The sequence below is a fragment of the Prionailurus viverrinus genome, chromosome E2 (assembly GCF_022837055.1).
Source record: "Prionailurus viverrinus isolate Anna chromosome E2, UM_Priviv_1.0, whole genome shotgun sequence".
NCBI classification, from domain to species: Eukaryota; Metazoa; Chordata; class Mammalia; order Carnivora; family Felidae; genus Prionailurus; species Prionailurus viverrinus.
Window position 1 is genome coordinate 56,774,670 of NC_062575.1, and position 24,503 is coordinate 56,799,172.

The 24,503-nt window shown below is 39.0% G+C and overlaps 2 protein-coding genes across 3 annotated transcripts in view; one reads left to right on the forward strand and one right to left on the reverse strand.

Annotated features, from left to right (window-relative positions):
• LOC125153772 (zinc finger protein 677-like) overlaps window positions 1–24,503 on the reverse strand; it is a 160,664-nt gene that overhangs the window by 21,571 nt on the left and 114,590 nt on the right. The gene's annotated exons all lie outside the window — the stretch shown is intronic.
• The window catches only part of LOC125153146 (uncharacterized), a 59,713-nt gene that overhangs the window by 8,763 nt on the left and 26,447 nt on the right, over window positions 1–24,503 (forward strand). The window contains 3 exon segments of the mRNA XM_047836053.1: window positions 512–1,898; window positions 1,900–1,922; window positions 1,925–2,125. Of these exon segments, the coding sequence (XP_047692009.1) occupies window positions 512–1,898; window positions 1,900–1,922; window positions 1,925–2,125 (1,611 nt within the window).

Genomic DNA, 24,503 nt, shown 5'->3' on the forward strand with positions numbered 1-24,503 from the left:
TTAATAAGTAACCACATTTACAGAAAATAATATGCTCTGGAATTCTAAACAATTCTTCCTTGAGAACTAAAGACAGAATTTACATTCCATAAGGAACACACAGTAGGAAAAATGAAAGATATGTTGAGAATCACTGAATTATGAAATACCGTGTTCAGGTAAACACATTTTTATAAAGATTAAGAATTAAGGAAGATAGACATCTGTATGATTTCATGCACACTTATATAATAGCCAGTGTATGGATGAGCTAATTACGAAGTTTCATTTCATTATCCAGTTACATGGGCAAAAAATATGTATAGTGTATAATGTGTGTTTGGAAAAATTAAAATTAGAGAAATTATTGCTATGGAAACATTTATAAAAAGAAAACTTACAAACATTGTATATTACAATATTGTTTGAATACCATACTTGAGAAACTTCCTGTGTTCAGTATAAAGTATTGTTGTGGTGTGTAATTATGTAATTTAGTACAAAAGATTTATCTTCCATCTCTATTTGATAGGAATCCCTTCTGATGGATTTGCAATCAAGGAATTATCACCAACAGAAGACATTAATAAAGGCGAATTTTACCACTTAGTGATATTGGAGAGAAATGAAAGTTATGGAATCAAGGATTTTGATCTCCAGGAATCCTGCGAAAATATGCATGAGTTTGAGAGTCAGTGGGGATATGATGCAAGAAATTACAAAGAAGTGCCTTTGTCCCATAACAAAAATCTCACTTGTAGAAAAGACCAGCAACTTAATCAGACCTCAGTTACTCTTCCTGAAAAGCAGAGTGTTTCTGTAAGAAATAATACGTACCAGTATTTCATGGATGATGAGCCATTTATGAGGAATTTGCTAAAAATGGACAATAACAGAAGTGGTGCTGGAAACCAGTACATAAACCGCATGGAAAATAGAATTGGATTAAGTTTGCAGGCACATCTGGCTGAACTGCAGAGATTTCACAATGAGGAGAAAATGTGTGACTGTAATCTGACTGAGAAGTCTGTCAACAGTGGTTCCTCAGTCTCACCACTTCAAAGAATTCCTCCCAGTACCAAAAACATTTGGAACAAATACAGGAAGGTTTTTAAGTATCCTTTGTTACCTGCACAATACAGGAGAGCATACACTAGAGGAATTTCTTACAAATGTAATGACTGTGGGAAGGCTTTTAGCAAAAGTGCAAACCTCATGAGTCATGAGAGAATTCATTCTGGACAGAGACCTTACAAATGTAATGACTGTGGCAAAGCTTTTACAGACCGTTCAAATCTTATTCATCATAGAAAAATCCATACTGGAGAGAAACCTCACAAATGTAACGAGTGTGGCAAAGCATTTACCCAATTTGGAAACCTTGCTAGGCATCAGAAAACACACACTGGAGAGAAACCACACAAATGTAATGTGTGTGACAAAGCTTTTACTCGAAGTTCAAGCCTTATGGCACATCAGAGAATTCATACAGGAGAAAAACCTTATAAATGTAATAAATGTGATAAGGCTTTTATCAAACATTCACACCTTTGGGGTCATGAGAGAACTCATACTGGGGAGAAACCTTACAAATGTAGCGAGTGTGGCAAAGCCTTTGCTGAGCGTTCACATCTTACTCAACATAGAAAAATCCATACTGGAGAGAAACCTTACAAATGTAAGGAGTGTGGCAAAGCATTTACCCAATTTGCAAATCTTACTAGGCATCAGAAAATACACACTGGGGAGAAACCATACAAATGTAATGTGTGTGACAAGGCTTTTACCGAAAGTACAAGCCTTATGAGACATCAGAGAATTCATACAGGAGAAAAACCTTATAAATGTAATAAATGTGATAAGACTTTTAGTAAACGTTCAGACCTTTGGGGTCATGAGAGGACTCATAGTGGAGAGAAACAAATGTAACGAGTGTGGCAAAGCCTGTATGAGCATCTTGCTCAGCATAAGAAAATCCATACTGGAGAGAAACCTTATGAATGTAATGAGTGTGGCAAAGCTTTTACGAGGCATCAGAAAATACATGTGAAAAGAAAGAGTATAAACTATATCATGTGTGGTGGTGCTTTTATTCAAAGTTTAAGCTTTGGGTGTCATGAAAGAACTCAAAGTGGAAAGAAACCTTGCAAATAAAATAAGCAAGTGATCAAGACTTACTCAACATCAGAGATTCCATCCTGGAGAGGAACCATATGAAACTAATGTATGTGGCAATGCTTGTAACCAGGGCTCACATCTCACCTGATATCAGAATATAAATCTCTGAAAGCACACAAATGGAATGTATGGCAAGGCTTATCCAAAGCTTATACCTTGTGGAACATAATTCTTTCTGGAGAGAAACCTTACAAATGTAATGAATGTGATCAGACTTTTAAAAATGTACAACTTTGGGGAGGGGGTTAAAATAGGCAAATGGGATTAAGAGGTACAGACTTCCAGTAATTAAAAAGATGTGTGGTCTTGAAAGAATTCACATGAAAATCATACAAATGTGTCAAGATATTTACCTCAAGAAACACAGAATTTTACTGGACAAGAATTTTACTGGACAGAAACATTACATGTGTAATGAAGGTGATAATTGTTTAGCCAATTCTCAGTGGACTACAGTACGAAAATTCACACTAGGGGGAACTAGGTCTATTTGGAGGATTAGCCAATCTTAGGTGTTAAATTCCACAGAAAATTAAAATTATTTAATGTGTTTCAATGGAATATATCTATAGAAAGACCTAATCATCTTCTGTTTAAATTTTTTTAAGATTTTATTTTCCTGTCTATACCCAACGTGGAGCTCAAACTCACAACCCCAAGATGAAGTCCCATGTTGTTCTGACTGAGCCAGAAAGACACCCCTATAGCTGCTTTTTACTCAATTATTTAAGGTTTCTTGAGGCTATGTTATTGATGACTCATAACCTCAAGTTTGGAATCCACTGATGTTATACTCTTACTAAATACATTTCACTTGTCAACCATAGTGGTTTCAGAGAAAGCATCGGTAAGGTTAAAGGAACCTATTTCATTAGGTGGGGCTTAGTCATAGCTATATGCCCTGGAAAAATAGGATGCTAATTTTAAGATACATTATAGTATAAATCTGAGACAATGGGAAGTGGCAGGGAATAGATCTAAAACTATTATCTAATTTTCCATGTTTTCTATGGTCACGAGTATTTCTCTAGATTTGTTATGATTGAGAGCCTTTGTTGATTATTATAGGAAAGGATTACTCTGTCAGATCATCATGAAACAGTAGGTTGGGAAATTGAAAGAATTACAGTTTCATGTGGCAATGATAGGTTACTAGGGATGGCATTTGGATAGAGAAAATGGAGGGGGAATGATGGTCTCTCCCTCTTTTGAAAGGTAATAGTTGTACTTCATGGATGAATAAAAATTACTCTTATTTTTGGAAACTGAAGAGAAAGTTGTAGAGAACATTTTAATCAAAATAACCAAAGTAGGCGTGCATAGGTGACTCAGTATGTTGTGTCTGACTCAATTTCAGCTCAAGGTTTTGTGATCAACCTCTACATTGGGCTCTCTGCTGAGTGTAGATCCTGCTTAAGATTCTCTCTCTCAGCCCCTCTTGCCTACTCATGCTCTCTCTAAAAAAAAAAAAAAAAAAAAGAAAGATAAACGCAAAAGTAGTATGCTTGTGAAGGTCTTAAATTTGGCCACTGAAATTGCATTTTGATACCATTTGATTTAGGATATCTTATTTCTCATATCTAAGTAACTAAAATATGAGTATGAGCTTTTGTGTAACCCTAAGTAAATCATGTGCCTTTTATTAGCCCAGGTGCATCACACTTCACTGGGGCATTTCATAATGAACACTAATAATACATCCTTGTGCTCTCTAGGTTGAATGCCATCCACAACATTTTTTTTTTTCATGTTAGATTCAAACCTACAGTTTTGGAAATACATATTCATAAGTTGAATTTGAGTTACATACTCCATAGTATATCTCATATTATTTTTGTGGCTGTAGTGAAAATACCATAGCAATGCAATCTCAAACTCTCACCCTCTAAAGTCTGCCTCCTACTCATGAATATACTCCATACGATTATATTTCTGCACGCTTTTGTGCTGAAATGAGACCCATGTGTTGTACCATTGAAAGTAGAAAAGTAGCAGGCATGTGAAAAGTACTGGGAAATAGAAAAATTAAGAAGTAAGGGTAAAGATACTGTAAGAAGTCAGAAGAAGTAAGAAGATACTGTAAGAAGTAAGGATAAAGGCACAATCTATATTTTGTGCTGGAGTACTCAGGGACATAATTTGAAAAGATAAATCACGAATTTACTCTCAAGAATGAACATACACAATGGGAATCTTTTGATAACTAGAAATCTCACATATTTATCCTCTGAAACATTTTTTTGCTCGTTTGCACTTGTGCTTACTCCACTGGAACAGGATGTTTGGATGTAAAGAATTGATGACTCCCTACAATTAAGTGTTCACAGAATATTTATTACATAATGATGCTTTCTCGGGAGAGCAGGGTAGACTTTTCAAGTTCTGAAAATGGCTAGAGAAAGCAGGGAATGGTGACTACTTTGTTATGATGCATCCTGTATGGGGCCAGGGTGATGGTACTCATTGACACTGTGAACTTAGAACTACTGCCAAGGGATGGGCCTCTCGGGCTTTATTATTAGCTTGCCCTGCCCAGATGAGGAGAATAGTAAGAGGTAATGACGCTTCACGGGTACCATTAGTCGGGCATCAAGAGTAGAGTCAGACTGAATGTTTACTTCTGACTGTCTTGGTTGGGAAACACCACAATCTTCCTCATGCTAACTACCAACTTCTTTTTCCTGATGCACACGTACTGTCTACTGCACAATATGATTGTGGAAAATGGTTGTGAAATACTGTTTAGACAAATTACCAAAGATATTTTTAGACTTGTGATGTCATGATTCTTTTTCTATTAAGTTACAGTCTAATATTAATACAGACTCAGAAGTGAGAGAATATTTCCCAACTACAAGCCTTTTATAGATCTCTCACTTTAAGGGAGAATGGAATGAATTGAATCTCAAAATCAGTCCTTCCATTTTTCTACCAAGATACTAAACAGGGAGTGCCTGGGTGGCTCAGTTGGCTAAGCATCAAACTCTTGATTTTTGTCTCAGGACATGATCTCATGGTTCGTGGGATGGAGTCCCAGGTCTTACTCCACACTGAGCATGGAAAAATGAACAAACTTTAAACAACCTTTTAAAAAGGTACTAGAATCAGAATATCTGTAATGAAATTTGGCAAATTAGTTTTACATTCAGGTAAATAAAATCAACTTAAATTCAAAGGAAATCTATAAGAAAACACTGAGGACTAATAACTTTTGACTTATTTGGAACACATATCATACTGGTCATGGGTTGCATGCCATATTATACCCTCCAGATAAAGAACAAAGTCTGCTGATAAAATCTCTTTCATCCCACAGTTATCCTTGACTACCCTGTCATTTAATAATGGGTATATTTAAATTTGGTCTGCGAAATGTTTACCATCTTTTTCTTTTACCTTCTGTTATTTAGGTGTGACTATGTAGTTTGAAAAGTCCCCAGTATCTTTAATTAATTAGTTAATTAATTTGAGAGAGAGTACATGCAAGTGGGGGGCTGGGGCAGAGGGATCTTAAGCAGGCTCCATGCTCACTGCAGAGCTGACACAGGTCTCAATCCCACAACCCTGGGATGTTGCCCTGAACCAAAATCAAGAATCTGACGCTTGGGGCGCCTGGGTGGCGCAGTCGGTTAAGCGTTCGACTTCAGCCAGGTCACGATCTCGCGGTCCGTGAGTTCGAGTCCCGCGTCGGGCTCTGTGCTGACAGCTCAGAGCCTGGAGCCTGCTTCAGATTCTGTGTCTCCCTCTCTCTGACCCTCCCCCGTTCATCTCTGTCTCTCTCTGTCTCAAAAATAAATAAACGTTAAAAAAAAAATTAAAAAAAAAAAAGAATCTGACGCTTGACTGAGCCACCTCACTGCCCCTCTAATATCCTTATCAAAATTACATTATTAAAATGTGTAGCTAATTGGGAAAAACCTCCTGGGATTATTTCCATGTAAATGAGACAAAACCTAATAAAAAAAAAAAGGCCTTTGCCCTTCATCATTCATCCTTCTTGGTCACACAGTGGCCATCCTGCCATAAGGAGAGAGAGTGCTGAGTGCTAGAGGAGGTGGAACAGGCAGAGAACTGCCCAGGAGACCTGTCCCATCCCAACCTGCATCCCTGGGCTTGTTGTTATGTGAGAAAGATAAACCACCTAGTTGTTTCAGCCACTGATTTCCAGGAGGACTGTCACAAATAAGAACTGTCCTACCTGACCAATGAGATTAATATTTGTATTGAGAGTAGAATGGAGCATTTGAGAGGGAATCTTGAATTTAACATTTTGTAGCTGCTACCAAAAGACTGAGGGGGAGGAGCCAACATGGCAGAACAGCATGGAAGTTTTTTGTGTGTCTCACTTCCATGAAATACAGCCAGACCAACACTAAACCATCCTGCACACCTAGAAAACTGATCTGAGGATTAACACAACAATGTACAACCTGAACCTCAGAATTCAGCAGGTACGCAGTGTGGAGAGGTGAACTTGGGGAGAGAGAAGCTGCGGAGGGCAGGGAGCCGCTTTTGCATGTGGAGAGGATGGAGACAGGAGGGGAGAATACTGGAAAAGCACCACTCCCCAAAAGCAGAGGGAGAGAAAGTGGACAATTGGAAACAGCCACAGGAACTGAAGTAAAAAGGGAGAAAAGAGAAGGGAGAGGGTTTAAATTCCATTAAGACTGTAAACAGGCGGAGCGCAGAGTCTGCAACTCCGCAGCACGATACCTAGTGGTGCCCTGGTGGGAAGGGTGAATCTCCAGGAACAGAGTGGGGTCTGGGAGGAGTTCGGGCCACATGAAGAGAAGTGGTTCCACTGATGGGAGGACATTTGGTAGAGGCTGTGAGGCCACCTGGGCCCACCAGACCCCAGGCAATGGCCGCATTCACTGATGCTGGACAAGGTCATTAAGGGTGAAGCCTGGTGCCAGATGTGTGCTGTGATTTTCCATTATCCCTGAAATGCTGCTGCTACACTGTCTCGCGAGCTTTTTCTGGGGCAGGCTGGCACCTGGCTGCAGTCTCTTGACATTGGCAGCAGCATGGTCCTGTGAATGTTTCTGGGTGTGGCCGGCACCTGGCCATTGCTCAGTGAGACCCTCCACAAAGGGGCGGAACAGGTCAAAGCCACAGTCCCTCAGAAGTGGGAGGCTGGGGAAGGCAGCCACATCTGGGACAAAACTCAGGAGGGAGGTGCTGCCTGGGGCTTGGTCATGGACAGTGTGGAAGCAGGCAGTGGACAGAAGCCAAAGACAAAGGACAGGTGCGTGATTGCTGACTGGGGAGAAAAGAGTTCCGATACTAGAGACTGAATAGCTGTGTGATGCCATTTTCACCGCTCCTGCTCATGCGCATATGCACCTACAAGCACCACAACCATCCACCCCAGTAGGCTAGCAGCACCATCTAGAGGAGAAGGTAGCTGTTACTCTAAGCCCCGCCGAACTGGGCCAACCTCACTCTTCAAGAACACAAGTCTCACCACCTGCTTAGTTTATAGACTATAAAGCGCTTTATAGTTTGACTTCTGGGGGAAAATAAAGTAATTTCAGTCATATTCCAGTCTGTTAGCTGGTCCAACTATTTAATTTTCTTTTTTTTTCTCTTTTTCGTTTCTTTTCTTTTTCTTGAATACAGAAAGAGAAAAAATTCGTTTTTATTTTGCATTTTTATTAAAAATATTTTTCCTTAATTTTTTCTATGTTTTTTACTTTTCTGTAAATTTTTAAAAGTTCTATTTGCCTTCCATCATTTCATTTAGTCTACTTCAGTGTATTCATTTTTTTCAAATTTTCAAACGATTTTTTTTTAATATTTTTCCCCCTTTTACTCTAATCTATCAAGCCACTTTCAACACCCAGACCAAAACACAGCTAGGATCTAGCATCATTTACTTGATTTTTTTTCTGTGTGTTTGTTTTTAATTTTTAAATTTTAATATTTTAAATTTTTATTTTTTTAATTTTAATTTTTTCTACCTCATTAATTCCTTTTCTCCCTTCAAAATGTGGAAATGAAGGAATTCACCCCAAAAGAAAGAGCAGTAAGAAATGCCAGCCAGGGACTTAACCAACACAGACGCAATAAAGATGTCTGAACCAGAATTTAGAATCACGATAATAAGAATGCTAGTTAGAGTCAAAAATAGACTAGAATCCCTTTCAGTGGAGATAAAAGAAGTAAAAGCTAGTCAGGGTGAAATAATAAATGCTATAACCAAGCTGCAATCTTGAATGGATGTCGTGGCAGCAAGGATGGATGAGGCAGAACAGAGAATCAATGATATAGAGGACAAACTGATGGAGAATAATGAAGCAGAAAAAAAAAGAGATTAAAGCAAAAGAGCAGGATTTAAGAATTAGAGAAATCAGTGACTCATTAAAAAGGAACAACATCAGAATCATAGGGGTCCCAGAAGAGGAAGAGAGAGAAATAGGGGTAGAAGAGTTATATGAGCAAATCATAGTGGAAAACTTTCCTAACCTGAGGAAAGACACAGACATCAAAATCCAGGAAGCACAGAAGACTCCCATTAGATTGAACAACAACCAACCATCAACAGGGCATATCATAGTCAAATTCAAAAGATACTCAGGCAAGGAGAGAATCATGAAAACAGCAAGGGAAAAAAGTCCTTAACCTACAAGGGAAGACAGATCAGGTTTGCAGAAGACCTATCCATAGAAACGTGGCAGGCCAGAAAGGAGTGGCAGAATATATACAATGTGCTGATTCAGAAAAATATGCAGCCAAGAACTCTCTACCCAGCAAGGCTGTCATTTAAAATGACAGGAGAGATAAGTTTCCCAGACAAACAAAAATGAAAGGAGTTAGGGACCACTAAACCAGCCCTGCAAGAAATTTTAAGGGGAGAAAAGATGAATACATACATACATACATACATACATACCAAAAGCAACAAAGACTAGAAAGAACCAGAGAACACCACCAGAAACTTCAACTCTACAAGCAACATAGTGGCAATAAATTCATATCTTTCAGTACTCACTCTAAACGTCAATGGACTCAATGCTCCAATCAAAAGACATAGGGTAACAGAATGGATAAGAAAACAAGATCCATCTATATGCTGTTTACAAGAGACCCACTTTAGATCTAAAGACACCTTCAGATTGAAAGTAAGGGGATGGAGAACCATCTATCATGCTAATAGTCAACAAAAGAAAGCCGGAGTAGCCATTCTTATATCAGACAATCTAGACTTTAAAATAGAGACTGTATCAAGAGATGAAGAAGGGCATTATATCATAATTAAGGGGTCTATCCACCAAGAAGACCTAACAATTGTAAACATTTATGCACCAAATGTGAGCGCACCCAAATTTATAAATCAATTAATCACAAACATAAACATAACATACATAAAGAACATAACACAATGTTAACACAAACATAAAGACTCATTGACAGTAATACCATAATAGTAGGAGACTTCAACACCCCACTCACAGCAATGGACAGATGATCTAACCGCACAATCAACAAGGAAACAATGGCTATGAATGACACACTGGACCAGATGGACTTAACAGTTATATTCAGAACATTTCATCCTAAAGCAGCAGAACATACATTCTTCTCCAGTGCACATGGAACGTTGTCCAGAATAGACCACATAATGGGACACAAATCAGCCTTCAGCAAGTACAAAAAGATCGAGATCATACTGTGCATATTTTCAGACTACAACATGATGAAACTCGAAATCAAGCACAAGAAAAAATTTGGAAAAGTAACAAATACTTGGAGACAAAAGAACAGCCTACTAAAGAATGAATGGGCCAACCAATAAGCTAAGGAGGAAATTAAAAAGTATATGGAAGCCAATGAAAATAATAACACCACAACCCCAAAACTCTGGGATACAGCAAAGGTAGTCAAAAGAGGAAACTATATAGCAATCCAGGCCCTCCTAAAGAAGGAAGAAAGATCTCAAATACACAACCTAGCCTTATGCCTTAAAGAGCTGGAAAAAGAACAGCAAATAAAACCCAAAACCAGAAGACGACAGGAAATAATAAAGATCAGAGCAGAAATTAATGCTATCGAAAAAACAACAACAAAAAAAACCCAGTAGAACAGATCAATGAAACCAGGAGCTGGTTCTTTGAAAGAATTAACAAAATTGATAAACCCTAAGCCAGTTTGATCAAAAAGAAAAAGGAAAGGACCCAAATAAATAAAATCCAGAATGAAAGAGAAGAGATCACAACCAACACAGCAGAAATAAAAACAATAAGAGAATATTATGAGCAATTATATGCCAATAAAATAGACAATCTGAAAGAAACAGACAAATTGCTAGAAACATATACCAAACTGAAACAGGAAGAAATAGGAAATTTGAACAGACCCATAACCAGTAAAGAAATCGATTTAGTAATGGAAAATCTCCTAAAAAACAAGGGTCCAGGGCCAGATGGCTTTCCAGGGGAATTCTACCAAACATTTAAGGTAGAGTTAACACCTATTCTCTTGAAGCTGTTCCAAAAATAGAAATGGAAGGAAAACTTCCAAACTCTTTCTATGAGGCCAGTATTACCTTGATTCCAAAACCAGACAGAGACCCCACTAAAAAGGAGAACTACAGACCAATTTCCCTGATTAACATGGATGCAAAAATCCCCAACAAGATATTACCCAACCAGCTCCAACAATACATTAAAAAAAGTATTCACCACGACCAAGTGGGATTTATACCTGGGAGGGAGGGCTGGTTCAATATCTGCAAAACAATTAACGTGATTCATCACATCAATAGAAGAAAGGACAAGAACCATATGATTCTCTCAATAGATGCAGAGAAACCATTTGACAAAATACAGCATCCTTTATTGATAAAAACTCTCAAGAAAGTAGGGATAGAAGGATCATACCTCGAGATCATAAAAGCCATATATGAATGACCCAACGCTAATATCAATGGGGAAAAACTGAGAGCTTTCCCCCTAAGGTCAGGAATAAGACAGGGATGTCCACTCTTGCCACTCTTATTCAACATAGTATTGGAAGTCTTAGCCTCTGCAGTCAGACAACACAAAGAAATAAAAGGCATCCAAATCAGCCAGGAGGAGACCAAACTTTCACTCTTCACAGATGATATGATACTCTATATGGAAAACCCAAAAGATTCCACCAAAAAACTGCTAGAACTGATTCATGAATTCAGGAAAGTTTCAGGATATAAAATCAACACACAGAAATTGGTTGCATTCCTATTCACCAACAATGAAGCAAGAGAAAGAGAAATCAACGATTGATCCCCTTTACAAATGCACCAAAACCCATAAAATACCTAGGAATACAGGTAACCAAAAAGGTGAAAACTCTATACTCTGAAAGCTATAGAAAGCTTATGAAAGAAATTGAAGAAGACACACAAAAAAAAGGAAAAATATTCCATGCTCCTGGATAGGAAGAACAAATATTGTTAAAATGTTGATACTACCCAAAGCAATCCACATATTCAATGCAATCTGTATCAAAATAACACCAGCATTCTTCACAGAGCTAGAACAAATAATCCTAAAATTTGTATGGAACCAGAAAAGATCCCAAATAGCCAAAGCAATCTTGAAAAAGAAAACCAAAGAAGGAGGCATCACAATCCTGGACTTCAAGCTATACTACAAAGCTGTAATCATCAAGACAGTATGGTACTGGCACAAGAACAGACACTCAGATCGATGGAACAGAAAAGAGAACACAGAAATGGAACCACAAACGTATGGCCAACTAATCTTTGACAAAACAGGAAAGAATATCCAATGGAATAAAGACAGTCTCTTCAGCAAATGGTGCTGGGAAAACTGGACAGCAACATGCAGAAGAATGAACCTGGACCACTTTCCTACACCATACGCAAAAATAAACTCAAAACGGATGAAAGACCTCAATGTAAGACAGGAAGCCATCAAAATCCTCGAGGAGAAAGCAGGCAAAAACCACTTTGATCTTGGCCACAGCAACTTCTTACTCAACACGTCTTCAGAGGCAAGGGAAACAAAAGCAAAAATGAACTACTGGGACCTCATCAAAATAAAAACCTTCTGCACAAAGAAGGTAACAATCAGCAAAACTAAAAGGCAACTGATGGAATGGGAGATGATATTTGCAAACGACATATCAGATAAAGGGTTAGTATCCAAAATCTAAAAAGAACTTATCAAATTCAACACCCAAAAAACAAATAATCCAGTGAAGAAATGGGCAAAAGACATGAATAGACACTTCTCCAAGGAAGACATCCAGATGGCCAACCGACACATGAAAAAATGCTCAACATCACTCATCATCAGGGAAATACAAATCAAAACCATCATGAGATACCACCTTACACCTGTCAGAATGGCTAACATGAACAACTCAGGCAACAACAGATGTTGGCGAGGATGCAGAGAAAGAGGATCTCTTTTGCATTGTTGGTGGGAATGCAAGCTGGTGCAGCCACTCTGGAAAACAGTATGGAGGTTCCTCAAAAAACTAAAAATAGAACTACACTACAACCCAGCAATTGCACGACGAGGCATTTATGCACGGAATACAGGTGTGCTGTTTTGAAGGGACACATGCACCCCCATGTTTATAGCAGCACTATCAACAATAGTCAAAGTATTGGGGCGCCTGGGTGGCGCAGTCGGTTAAGCGTCCGACTTCAGCCAGGTCACGATCTCGCGGTCCGTGAGTTCGAGCCCCGCGTCAGGCTCTGGGCTGATGGCTCAGAGCCTGGAGCCTGTTTCCGATTCTGTGTCTCCCTCTCTCTCTGCCCCTCCCCCGTTCATGTTCTGTCTCTCTCTCTGTCCCAAAAATAAATAAACGTTGAAAAAAAAATTTAAAACAATAGTCAAAGTATTGAAAGAGCCCAAATGTCCATCAATGGATGAATGGATAAAGAAGATGTGGTATATATACACAATGGAGTATTACTCAGCAATCAAAAAGAATGAAATCTTGCCATTTGGAACTACGTGTATGGAACTGGAGGGTATTATGCTAAGTGAAATTAGTCAGAGAAAGACAAAAATCATATGACTTCACTCATGTGAGGACATTAAGAGACAAAATGGGTGAACATAGGGAAAGGAGACAGGAATAATATAAAAACAGGGAGTGGAACAAAAGAGAAGAGACTCATATGTGGAGATCAAACTGAGGGTTGCTGGAGGGGTTGTGGGAGGGGGGATGGGCTAAATGGGTAAGGGGCATTAAGGAATCTATTCCTGAAATCATTGTTGCACTATATGCTAACAATTTGGATGTAAATTTTAAAAAATTAAAACTAAAATTAAAACAAAACAAAACAAATTTAATAACAAAACTCCCCAAAGGGCTTAAGATTGTATGTGATAGATCCACAACCATGACCTGTTTGGAGAATGCACAGACCTATTTCTTTATGGCAGCCTTTACCACTAATGAGAGAATACAGCAGTGGGGTGGGGTAATGAATTAATGGAAAGATAGTAAATGCCATTTGTCAAAACTGTCTGAGGGATTTGATCCCAGTACTTATTAAGATATATACTTTTCCTGTTGTCTATCCCTGAAGCCAGCCAGGGGTTTATTGCTACTTCACTTAAGAATGTGTATCAAGTAATATTTGATGGGTATTTTACACCTTAGTTGTATCTTCAATGCCAATATCATCAAACAAATTTTTAACATCAAATGAGATACTGTACTTGCAAATTGAATACTAACAAAATTGCATATTTCATGTTTTCCTCATGAGTACAAGACCTACTAACTCCCATTTATTCCTAGTCTTACTCCTCCAGTTGAGACCAATATTGTGTCACCATTGCCTAATATTTGACTACAAAATTGACTTTTTAGTATGTTTCATATCCCAATTTTATACTAACTTAGATGTCAAGATAATGTGACTATGCGTGAGGTTGGCAAACTTTTATATAAGGAACATATATAAATATTTTATTTTTTGTAGGCCATACTGTTTCTGTTACTACTCTTCCAGTATGCCCTTATTGGGTCAAAAGTTCCTAAATATGAGTGTGGCTGCATTCCAGTTACACTTCACGTAAAAAACAGACGTTAGGCTGTTTTTGGCTCATGTTCTGTAGGTGGCAGACTCCTGATCTACACAAAGGAATTAAGAGCACTAGAATTAGTAACTAGTGGACTGTTTAAGAAACTAACAGTCTAGCATATATGTTTATAGCATATGTAAAAGAAACCTATACTAATAGTAGCACAGGGCAGGAGTGGAGAACTGGAAGTCCATGTGGAAAGGAAGGGTCGGATGCTCTATATGAAGAAATATAAACTCACGTGAAGGTATACTGTGGTCAACTGTACTGAATAACCCCTAAAGCAAACACACAAAAAATAATTACAGGCAACACCATTGAACCAAAGAAAAGGATTTAAAACAAAATCATCTGTAAAAATTGACTTATTTCAAAGAAAACAGAAAGAGAGGGAATACAGCAAAGGAGACATCATGAAAGCAATAGCAAGATAATGTAAATCTATATAACAATATCTGTAAAAAGACATAGTCTAAAGGCCCCATTGAAAAGCAAACATTGTCACTGGTTGGGTTTTTTTTTTTTTTAGTTTTATTTATTTGAGAGAGAGAGGTTGAAAGAGAATCTCAAGTAGGCTCTGTGCTGTCAGTTTAGACCTCAACATTGGGCTCAATTTCAAGAGCCATGAGATCATGACCTGAGCTGAAATCAAGAGTCTTAAACCTATAACCATGTGAGCCAACCAGGCACCCCTGACAATTGGATTTTTTAAAGACAGACAAAAATATATTTCCTAGGGGAAATTCCCTTCAAAAATTAAGGACACAAAGTAAAATCCTGGACAAAAGATAAACATAAATGCTATTAAAAATAGAGTAGCTATATTAAGATCAAAGTTAATTAAAGACCAAATAATATGACCAGGGAGAATGAAATCTATTTCATAATCACAAAGGGGTACATTTACCAGAATGATATCAGAATTCTAATTAATCCCTTGTTTTCACTACACACAAATACACAAATACTCCCCATATTCATGTCAGACACTAGAATCATGATGGACATCCCGTAGTTCACGAACACACACACACATACAGAAACATTACACACAGATCCAAACACTTGCATATGAGCTACATTCAAATCCACAGCCATTTACGTTTACACACTCACACTCATAGACTCCATAGCAAACTCACATTTGTGCATGCACTCATCAAATACAAGCACACACTCACATTTACACACACTCACCTGTACTCCCGCATTGCCAGTTCTGTGTATATAATTACATTCAAAGAGTCTGCATGCACATGTGGGTCTCGACAATGTCCTCACATGTTGGAAGAATACAGGCATCTCCTGACCTTGGATGCCTGAAAATGGGGGGCACTTTCCACCTTTTTTTTACTTCTTCCATCCCTGCAACAACTCCGAAAGATGACATTTACCACATGCAGTATCTTAAACTGCTGTGAGCATTGCCACTGCAGGGGCAGGTGAATAGGGCATATTTGGAAGGTTACAGGCGTGTGATAGAGTAGGGTCCAAATGAGGCCAGAGAGAGGAGGTTATAGGTAGTGTGCAGAGAGCATGGGAGCATGGAGAAACAGATGCAAAACTCTTCAAAAACATATGATGCCATAGTACTTGGTAAATATAGACAGATACAGAAAAGCAAGGGGGAAAGGCTAAAATGAACCCTGAAGTATGGGAACAGAGTCAGGGACATCAGTATGAGAGCAGTTAGCTGTAGGTAAGTAAATAAAATGGGAAAGAGAAAACTAGATCTGTGTGAGGACAGGTAATTCCCAGGTCGTTCTACTCAGAGAGTCTAAGAGCAATGACATTCCAGTAGCAAGGAGAACACTCAGCACCCACATCTTGGTTCTAACACTATTCTCTAAAAAAAAAAAAAAAAAAAAAAAAAAAAAGGCTCCTTGGTGTTATGGCTGATTCTGTGGCAGGAGCAGGGAAAATACAAGATGAGCCTGGGGGACCTTGTAGTGCCAGAATGTTAACAGTAAGGAAGTAATAAAAAAAATGGGGACATATCAAAGGGATGTAATAGCCAAACCTGAAACAGCTCCTGCCTCCTGTTACCAAATCTCTGATACCAACTGGGTGTCCTTCAATTCAATATAATTCTGACTTTATCTGGTGTTAGTAGAGACCCCACAAGTTAAGGACAAAGTCCTGCCTGGGACTTCCCCCACTTCAGACACCAGTCACAAGTCAGGCATTCCCAAACCTCCCACGCATCTCCAGCCAACTACAAATTTAAGGCTTCCTCTGATCCCCTCTTGTTCAATATTTGCAGGGAAGACTCGCAGAATTCGGAAAGTGCTATATGTATGATAATCCTTGATAAAGTTATTTGGTATATTGGGACACAAAAAATGGAGGCCACCCCAGGTGCCTGACCCACATCACAAATCTAAACCAGCCTGCTCTAATGTGAAACATCAGCAAAGAAACCTAATATATACCAATCACAGACCTCTAACTCAGTTTCAGCTGGCTGACCTTATACTGGAAAATAGCAGTTCTGTTCTTCTAAGGAAATCCCCGACCTCCTAGCCAAACATGCTCTGTTTCTGCACTGCCTCTTCTAAAAGTCAATCTTGCCCCAAATCCATCAGAAAGAGCACTCCATTCCCTGCATGGGAGGCTCTGTCCTCCCCAAATCAAGGGTTGTCTTCCCTGGAATAAAGACAGCAAACTCGTTACTAAATTGTTTTAGTTTTGTCATTTCACATGTTATTGTGAAGGATAGCAGTAAAGAGCCACATGAAGGCATCTACAGGGCAAAGTTTGGGAGGACTGCCCATACAATAGCTTTTGTCCCCCACCACAAAGCTCCCAGGAGCTCCTCCAGGTGTTTAATCAGGGCTTCACTACCTAGACTTGGTTGATTAAATCATTGGCCACATGACTGAACTCAATCCCCAGTCAGCCTCCTTCCTCTCCCTAGGAGTTGGGCTGCTGATCATTTCCATTCAATCACATAGTTGGTCTTTCAGAGGTGTCCAGTCCCCCATTTTGAAGTTCTGTGGGGAACCCTTGCCCAGAGTTGCCTCCTTAGTGTAATAAGGACACGCCTACCACTTAGGAAATCTTAAAGGTTTCTGAAGCTCTGAGCCAGGAACCTGAGACAAAGACCAGGTGAGTGTGTGTGTGTGTGTGTGTGTGTGTGTGTTCATGTTTATTTTTGGGAGAAAGAGTGCATGCACACACACAAGAGTGGGAGGGGCAGAGAGAGAGGGAGACACAGAATCCGAAGGAGTCTCCAGGCTCTGATCTATCAAAACAGAGCCCAATGTGGGGCTTGGACCCACAAGCTGTGAGACCATGACCTGAGCTGAAATTGACTGCTTCCCTGATGGAGCCACCCAGGTGCCCCCTGAGTGTACTTTATACCACAGCTTCCAATGACCAAAGCTTGAACAATCTAAGCAACGAAATAATTTGCAGAGCATTGAAGTATAACACAAGGTATAAAATAAGTATAAATGAGTTCATGCTGATATGGGTAACCAATTGAATAAACACATAAATGAAGGAGAAGTGACACAGCTTCTACACAGAAGAATGACAGATAATAAATGGGGCTACTTAGCCCTCCAGGATGTGGAGCTTAGTTCAACAGCACACCCCTACCCTCAAGTACCATCTTCCCCCACCGCCCCCACACTTGACTGTGGGCTGTGTTTAGAGTTTCCCAAAGAATAGAGTATGGAAACGCATGCATGGTAATTTTACAGTGGAGAAGTCTGGTGAACGTGACCTTAACTAACTGATCACGATTAACATCATCCAAGGTAACTCGTGTTAATTGCAAGAAACCTCTCAGACTGTATGCCGTGATGAGATGTGATATTCTTCTCAAGAATCCATAAACACAGTCTATCCAGGAGAACAACTTCAGGGGCGCTTGGGTGGCTCAGCTGGTCGAGCGACTGACTCTTGATTTCAGCTCAGGTCATGATCTCACAGTTAGTGGGATCAAGCCCCAGGTCAGGCCCTGCGCTGATCGCGTGGAGCCTGCTAGGGATTCTTTCTTTCCCTCTTTCTGCCCCCCTGTCCTCCCTATCAAATAAATAAACTTAAGGAAAAGAAAAAGAAAACTTCTGAGAAATTCAACTTTAGAGGCATTCTAAAATGTGAGGGACCAGTACACCTCAAACGTGTGATGAAAAACAAGGAAAGTGTGAGAACATGTCACTGAGCAGAGGAGACTGGGGGAGACAGGACAATTCCATGTATGTGATATCCTGGATTGGATGTTGATAGGGAAAAATGAATGTGTTAAAACAGTTGAAATGTAAATAAAGTCTGAAGTTTAGTTAACTGTGACATACCGATGTTGGTTCCTTAGTTTTGACAAATGAACAATGATAAAGTTAAGATGGTAGCATTTGGGGTACTGGGTGAGCGCCATTTTGGAACTCTCAATGTTATCTTTACAAATTTTCTGAAAATCTAAAGTGATTCCAAACTAAAATATTTATCTAAAAAAAACCTTGCAAGTGCTTATGATTTATTAACAATTAGATTAAAATATTTCTTTAAAAACGTTTTTTAGAGTTTTGTTAGTTTAGAGAGAGAGAGAGAGAGAGAGAGAGAGAGCAGGGGTGAAACAGAGACAGAGCTGTCAGCACAGAGCCAGATGTGGGGCTCAAACTCACAAACTGCGAGGTCGTGACCTGAGCCAAAGTCAGATGCCCAACTGACTGAGCCACCCAGGTGCCCCTGAAATCTTTGTTCTTTAATTTTTTTATTTTTAATTAATCTCTACACCCAATATCAGGCTCAAAGTCACCATCTGGAGATTAAAAGACGCATACTCTACTGGCTGAGCCAGCCAGGCCCCCCCTAAAATAGTTCTATGTTTTAGTTAATATCTTTTTTTCCTTTCAGTGCTGTCTATATTGCCCTGGTGGTGATTTCAAAAGTGATACTATCCCTTGTTAAACAAAATATGTTCATATACTCCACCTTCAAATTGCTACTCGTCTCCTGCACCAAGCCACCAAGCTTGATGAAATGGTCCTCCATAACCTCAAGCTGGAAAAGCAGAAGTCCATCTTGAAATCTCTTTCTCACCAACACAGCCAACTGCCATCAAGATTTAACACAGAACAGTCTACCTTGTAAACATCTCAAAAGTCATTCAGTCTTTTCCCACATACGCAATCTGTTTACTGGTTGCACCTGCACCCTTTCTAAAATTCAGCTGACACCTCTTCCTATGTTCCTCTTTGTGTCCCGCAGTTTTCTCTTCAAATGTTGACCAGAAAATATTTTAATTAAAGCACTCATCTTGCTCCATAAATGTTATCATATTTCAAACATTCCCAATATCTCTTAGATATGAGGCATAATATTCACAACATAGCCTCCAAAGCCAACAATAAGTAAAACCTAGTTTTCCCTCCACCTTCACCCAGGCCATTTGCGTCAGAAATCAGGATTTACAATTCCACTCTCAGGTACATCTTGGGAAAATTTAATATCTCAATATGAAAGTTCAAAGATATTTCCAGTATGTTCACATTATTTCAGGACTGTTTTATGGAATCTTAACTTCTCCACTGTTACCATTAATAAAAATACAACTATATAAGCACACACATATTAATTATATGTACCATGATCTTTATTATTTCATATCAGGCTGGTGTCAGTGGGTCTCATTCACCCCTCTCTCTGCATGGAAACTGGAACATATTTGTTCTTAACATTATTTGAGGTCTCAGGGCATCCATGGCTGAACTGGTGGAAGACTATTATATTTCCATGATGAGATGAGGGAATTATGTATTTCTTTCACAGCAGACACAGTACACACAGCCTGAACATGCTGGGGTCATGGTTCATGAGAACAAAAGGACTAATAGTTGAAAAACATGCAGTGATTAGTACAGTGATATTCACCAGCCACCAACTAGAATTATTCAAGAGAGCCAAGTAAACACAAATGATGGACAAAATGGCATAAAATGATACAAAGGTGGTCACCAAAACAAGGATGCTTTGGGTGGCTCTAGTCTCACGGTCTCACTGGAGGGCTTGGTGGGGGACAGATTGCTCTTATGGATGCATTGGACCCTCTGTGCCAGTGAATAAGAAAAACCAAGGAGTTGCTGGGCAGGGTCATGTGTCCCAAAAACAAAATGTATGGAAAATATCACTGCTGCATCTAATGAGCCTGTGATCTTGTCTATACACTGTGAAGCACAACAATATCCCAAATCACTTTTTTTGGATAATAGTTTTGTTGTTCCATTTACCAGCCATATAAATAGGAAAAAACATGTTTACCAACATGCAGAACACCCCCGCATAGGATACTGGAGGGGCCAATGTACTTTGGAGCTTTCACTTTAAGCTCTGCCCACCTGGAGTTCCCAGGGCTGATCGTGATGGCCTGGAAGACACTCAAGGGGCAGGTGGAACAAAGGGACATACCTCTGGCCACTCCATGAACATATAAAAGAACGTAGCATCCATAACAAATGGTGAAATGTTTCAGCCCTAGCGCTGCCATGGTCTCTGGGATTCCTCTAGGGAGAACGGGCAAGGAGTTGGCTACACTCAGGTGCTTGAGAACCAACTTTGTGGATCTCGGCTCGCATCCTCTGCAGCAAAGGGACATCTAATGATAGAAGAGTGAGAAATTGATCAGGATTCCAATGACTATCTGGGATAGGAAGATCACTGCTATATTCAAATGCACTGAAACCAGTCTGTCGTTGTCCAGAACTCAATATTCAAATTCACAGGCAGAGAGTTCTGCATTAAAGTATGAATTTCAGGCTACACTTTCATGGAAAATAAAATCTCACCTTATCTCTCCTGTTCCCTGAGAATGAACATCTAAACTATATTGTCTTTCATTAAGAGATTTCCCAAGTTACATGTGTGTCTTTTAATAGCACTTATAATGTGTGGGTCACTGTTATTACTGATTTCCCTATTGTAACTTATATAATATTCACAACCCTATGAGTTAGGAACTAACATTACTCTCATTCTGTGGATGAGGAGAATTTAACCACGGGAAGTTAAATAACTCATCTAAATAGAAGTAGAATCAGGATTTGAACCTGGGTAGCCTAGTTTCAATGACATGAATGTTTCCTACTGTACTATACTATGCCAGGAAACTCGTCATGGGTATACACATACACACAGACACCTTCTCACATTTTAAATTTATTTTCCTTAATAAACCTGGTTTGATCACTTCCCACTTTTTTAAAGTGTTCTTTTTGACCAATATAACTAAGGAACAGTTTCAAAGGCCTTAATAAATTATAGATGCACTGAACAATTTTATATGAGCCAATCTGATTTATGTAATGTAGACAAATGTCAGGATGGCAGCAGAAAACTCATTTCATTTTTTGCCTGGACCAAAGGTACAATGATATCTGTAAGAGAAATTATTGTGCAGAACTGCACTGTGTGCTAATATATGGGGCATAAAACTCACATAGTGATAAAGCATATTTGGGCAGAAAATATTAATCCTACTTAAATACATATTAATCAGTGTATGTTTGTTATTTTAGAATAAACAAACTGAAACTTGAACTAATATTTGATTTGAAAATGCAATTAAAGTATAATACAAACATGCAAAATGGAATTTGAAGACTTGGAATCTTGGGCATTTAATAAATTGAAAATCAAGAGAAGTGAATAGTGAGTTGGGAATAGTCTTGAAACGATTTTAAACCAGAAGAAATATAGCTTAATATTGCTTTTTTCCTTGATGAGATTATATTTTTAAATTAATCCATCATATTAAAATTAAATTAATATATAAAAATAAAGTCCTTAATCTTTTGCTCTTTAAAACCCTCTATAGTGACATTAGCTTTTTCTTAAAGGACCTTTCCTTATTTTAGGAAACAAGATTGTCTCACTGATCAAGAGACCACAGAGATTTTCAGTGGAGACATATTTACTCTCTCTATTAAGCGCATCATACTCAAGTTACAGAAGAATAAATTTCAGCAATTCCCATTCAGACAACTGTTTCTACTGTTTCTGCTGTATTTCAATTAGTTCCATCATACTCATTATCACACACACATGTCTTTAGAGAAATCACATTATTGCTCCTGAAAATGTCTCTGTGACCCTTGCACACTGTATGGCAGATCAATTCTGAAAGTATAATCTTTTTTTTTTTTTTTTTAAGTAGGCTGTCAATTCCCAGCACTGGCTTGAACTTATGACCCCAAGATCAAGACCTGAGCTGAGATCAACAGTTGGATGCTTCAATGACTGAGCCACCCAGGTGGCCCCTGAAATTATAATCTTGAAGTATCTTTCTTCTTTTTTTTTTTTTTCAACATTTATTTATTTTTGGGACAGAGAGAGACAAAGCATGAACGGGGGAGGGGCAGAGAGAGAGGGAGACACAGAATCGGAAACAGGCTCCAGGCTCTGAGCCATCAGCCCAGAGCCTGACGCGGGGCTCGAACTCACCGACCGCGAGATCGTGACCTGGCTGAAGTCGGACGCTTAACCAACTGCGCCACCCAGGCACCCCAATCTTGAAGTATCTTAAAATTCAGACTCTGAGCGCACTTGGATCAAACACGAAGAACCCCGTCAATGAGGATTTTGTTAAATTACGTTAGCAGCAGTCATGCACTGATTGAGCAGTCTCTCTCACAAGCCCAGCCTGTGCCGGAAGATTCTTTTCCCAGACATGCTCGCCTACCCAGACTCCTACTGCATCTCCTAACCTTAGAGACTAAATTAGAAGATACTCATAGACTCCTTCCTGCCACAAGAACTGGGAGCTGGGTGTAAAGTAGCAGGCAAAGCATGTGTGGGAGGGAGGAAGCCAAACCCTGAGATAGAGGTTAGTGATTCTGTGACCTCACCTCCCCAAAGAATTGCCATCAACATGTCAGCTGTAGTGACAATGTTGTTTCAACACTTGGGGAGCTGAGAATGGTTCTGAAAAATTCTTTAATTACCAGGACCTATTAGAAGTTTCTAGTGAGCATATCCAAAGAGACAGCTGGAGTGTTTGAGAGCGACTCTTCCTTTTCCATTATTCTTGGAAGCAGACAGGGTGTCCCATGGAAGGAGGAAATGCTGAGGTCTGAGCCATGAGAGACCAGTGGAGAAGCATATGTGCCTCACTGGATTCTGTGCTTCCCTGAGAATTTCTCTTACCCCAGTCTAATTCTTGGTTAATCCTCAGACCCAACTACCACCACCATTTAACTTATGGGCAGAAAGAAAGAATTCTCCAAATGACCCAAGAAGGATTTTCTATTTTTAAAATTTTCAATAAGTGCAATACATTCAAAATTTTCAATAAATGCAAATAAAGAACATGATGCCAAGAAGTGAAATTAAATATTTGTCCTGCTTCCCCAACTCAAAACAAATTAACTAGAAAGCCTATATAAAATGGACATTTTCTAAGAAAATACATTTTATCAAAATTGACTTCAGTAAGATAAGGAGTCCAAACACACCAATATCCATAGAGAAGAGGAAGACATTTATCAGAGTCCCTCATAAATGAAAGCACCCGGATCACATTAGCAGCCAGATTCTTCCACTCTTTTATATAGCAGATAAGCTAATGCTACTTACTCAAGAGCATCAGAGAGGAAGTAAAATTTCCAAATTATCTTTATACATCACATAAAATTCTGATACTGAAACATCCTAAAGTTTGTACCAAAAAGAATACCACAGAAAGATGTTACCTCTTCTGACAGATGGTACCATGTAAAATAAATATAGCCAAAACCCCTGAAAAATCATATAAAAATATGATCAGCAAAGAATTTGTGCCTAAAATTCAAGGATGATTCACTATTAGGAAACTCATTAATATACTGTATCACATTTATGAAGAGAAATCAAGAAATCTTACTCATAGTTACAAAAACATTATTTGGAGGAATTCATCATGTAAGAATGTTAAATCAAAACACTTGAGGGGCGCCTGGGTGGCGCAGTCGGTTAAGCGTCCGACTTCAGCCAGGTCACGATCTCGCGGTCCGTGAGTTCGAGCCCCGCGTCGGGCTCTGGGCTGATGGCTCAGAGCCTGGAGCCTGTTTCCGATTCTGTGTCTCCCTCTCTCTCTGCCCCTCCCCCGTTCATGCTCTGTCTCTCTCTGTCCCAAAAATAAAAAAAAAAAAACAAAAAAAAAAAACTTGAAATTAGGAAATTCTTTAGGATCTTTCCCAACTTGACAAAACAAAGTCTTCGTCTTGCTCATAGGGAAGTGCTAGATATATCCACTAAGGCCAGAAAACCACACTAAAAAAGTACATGGTCACCGGTTGTATACATTTGTCA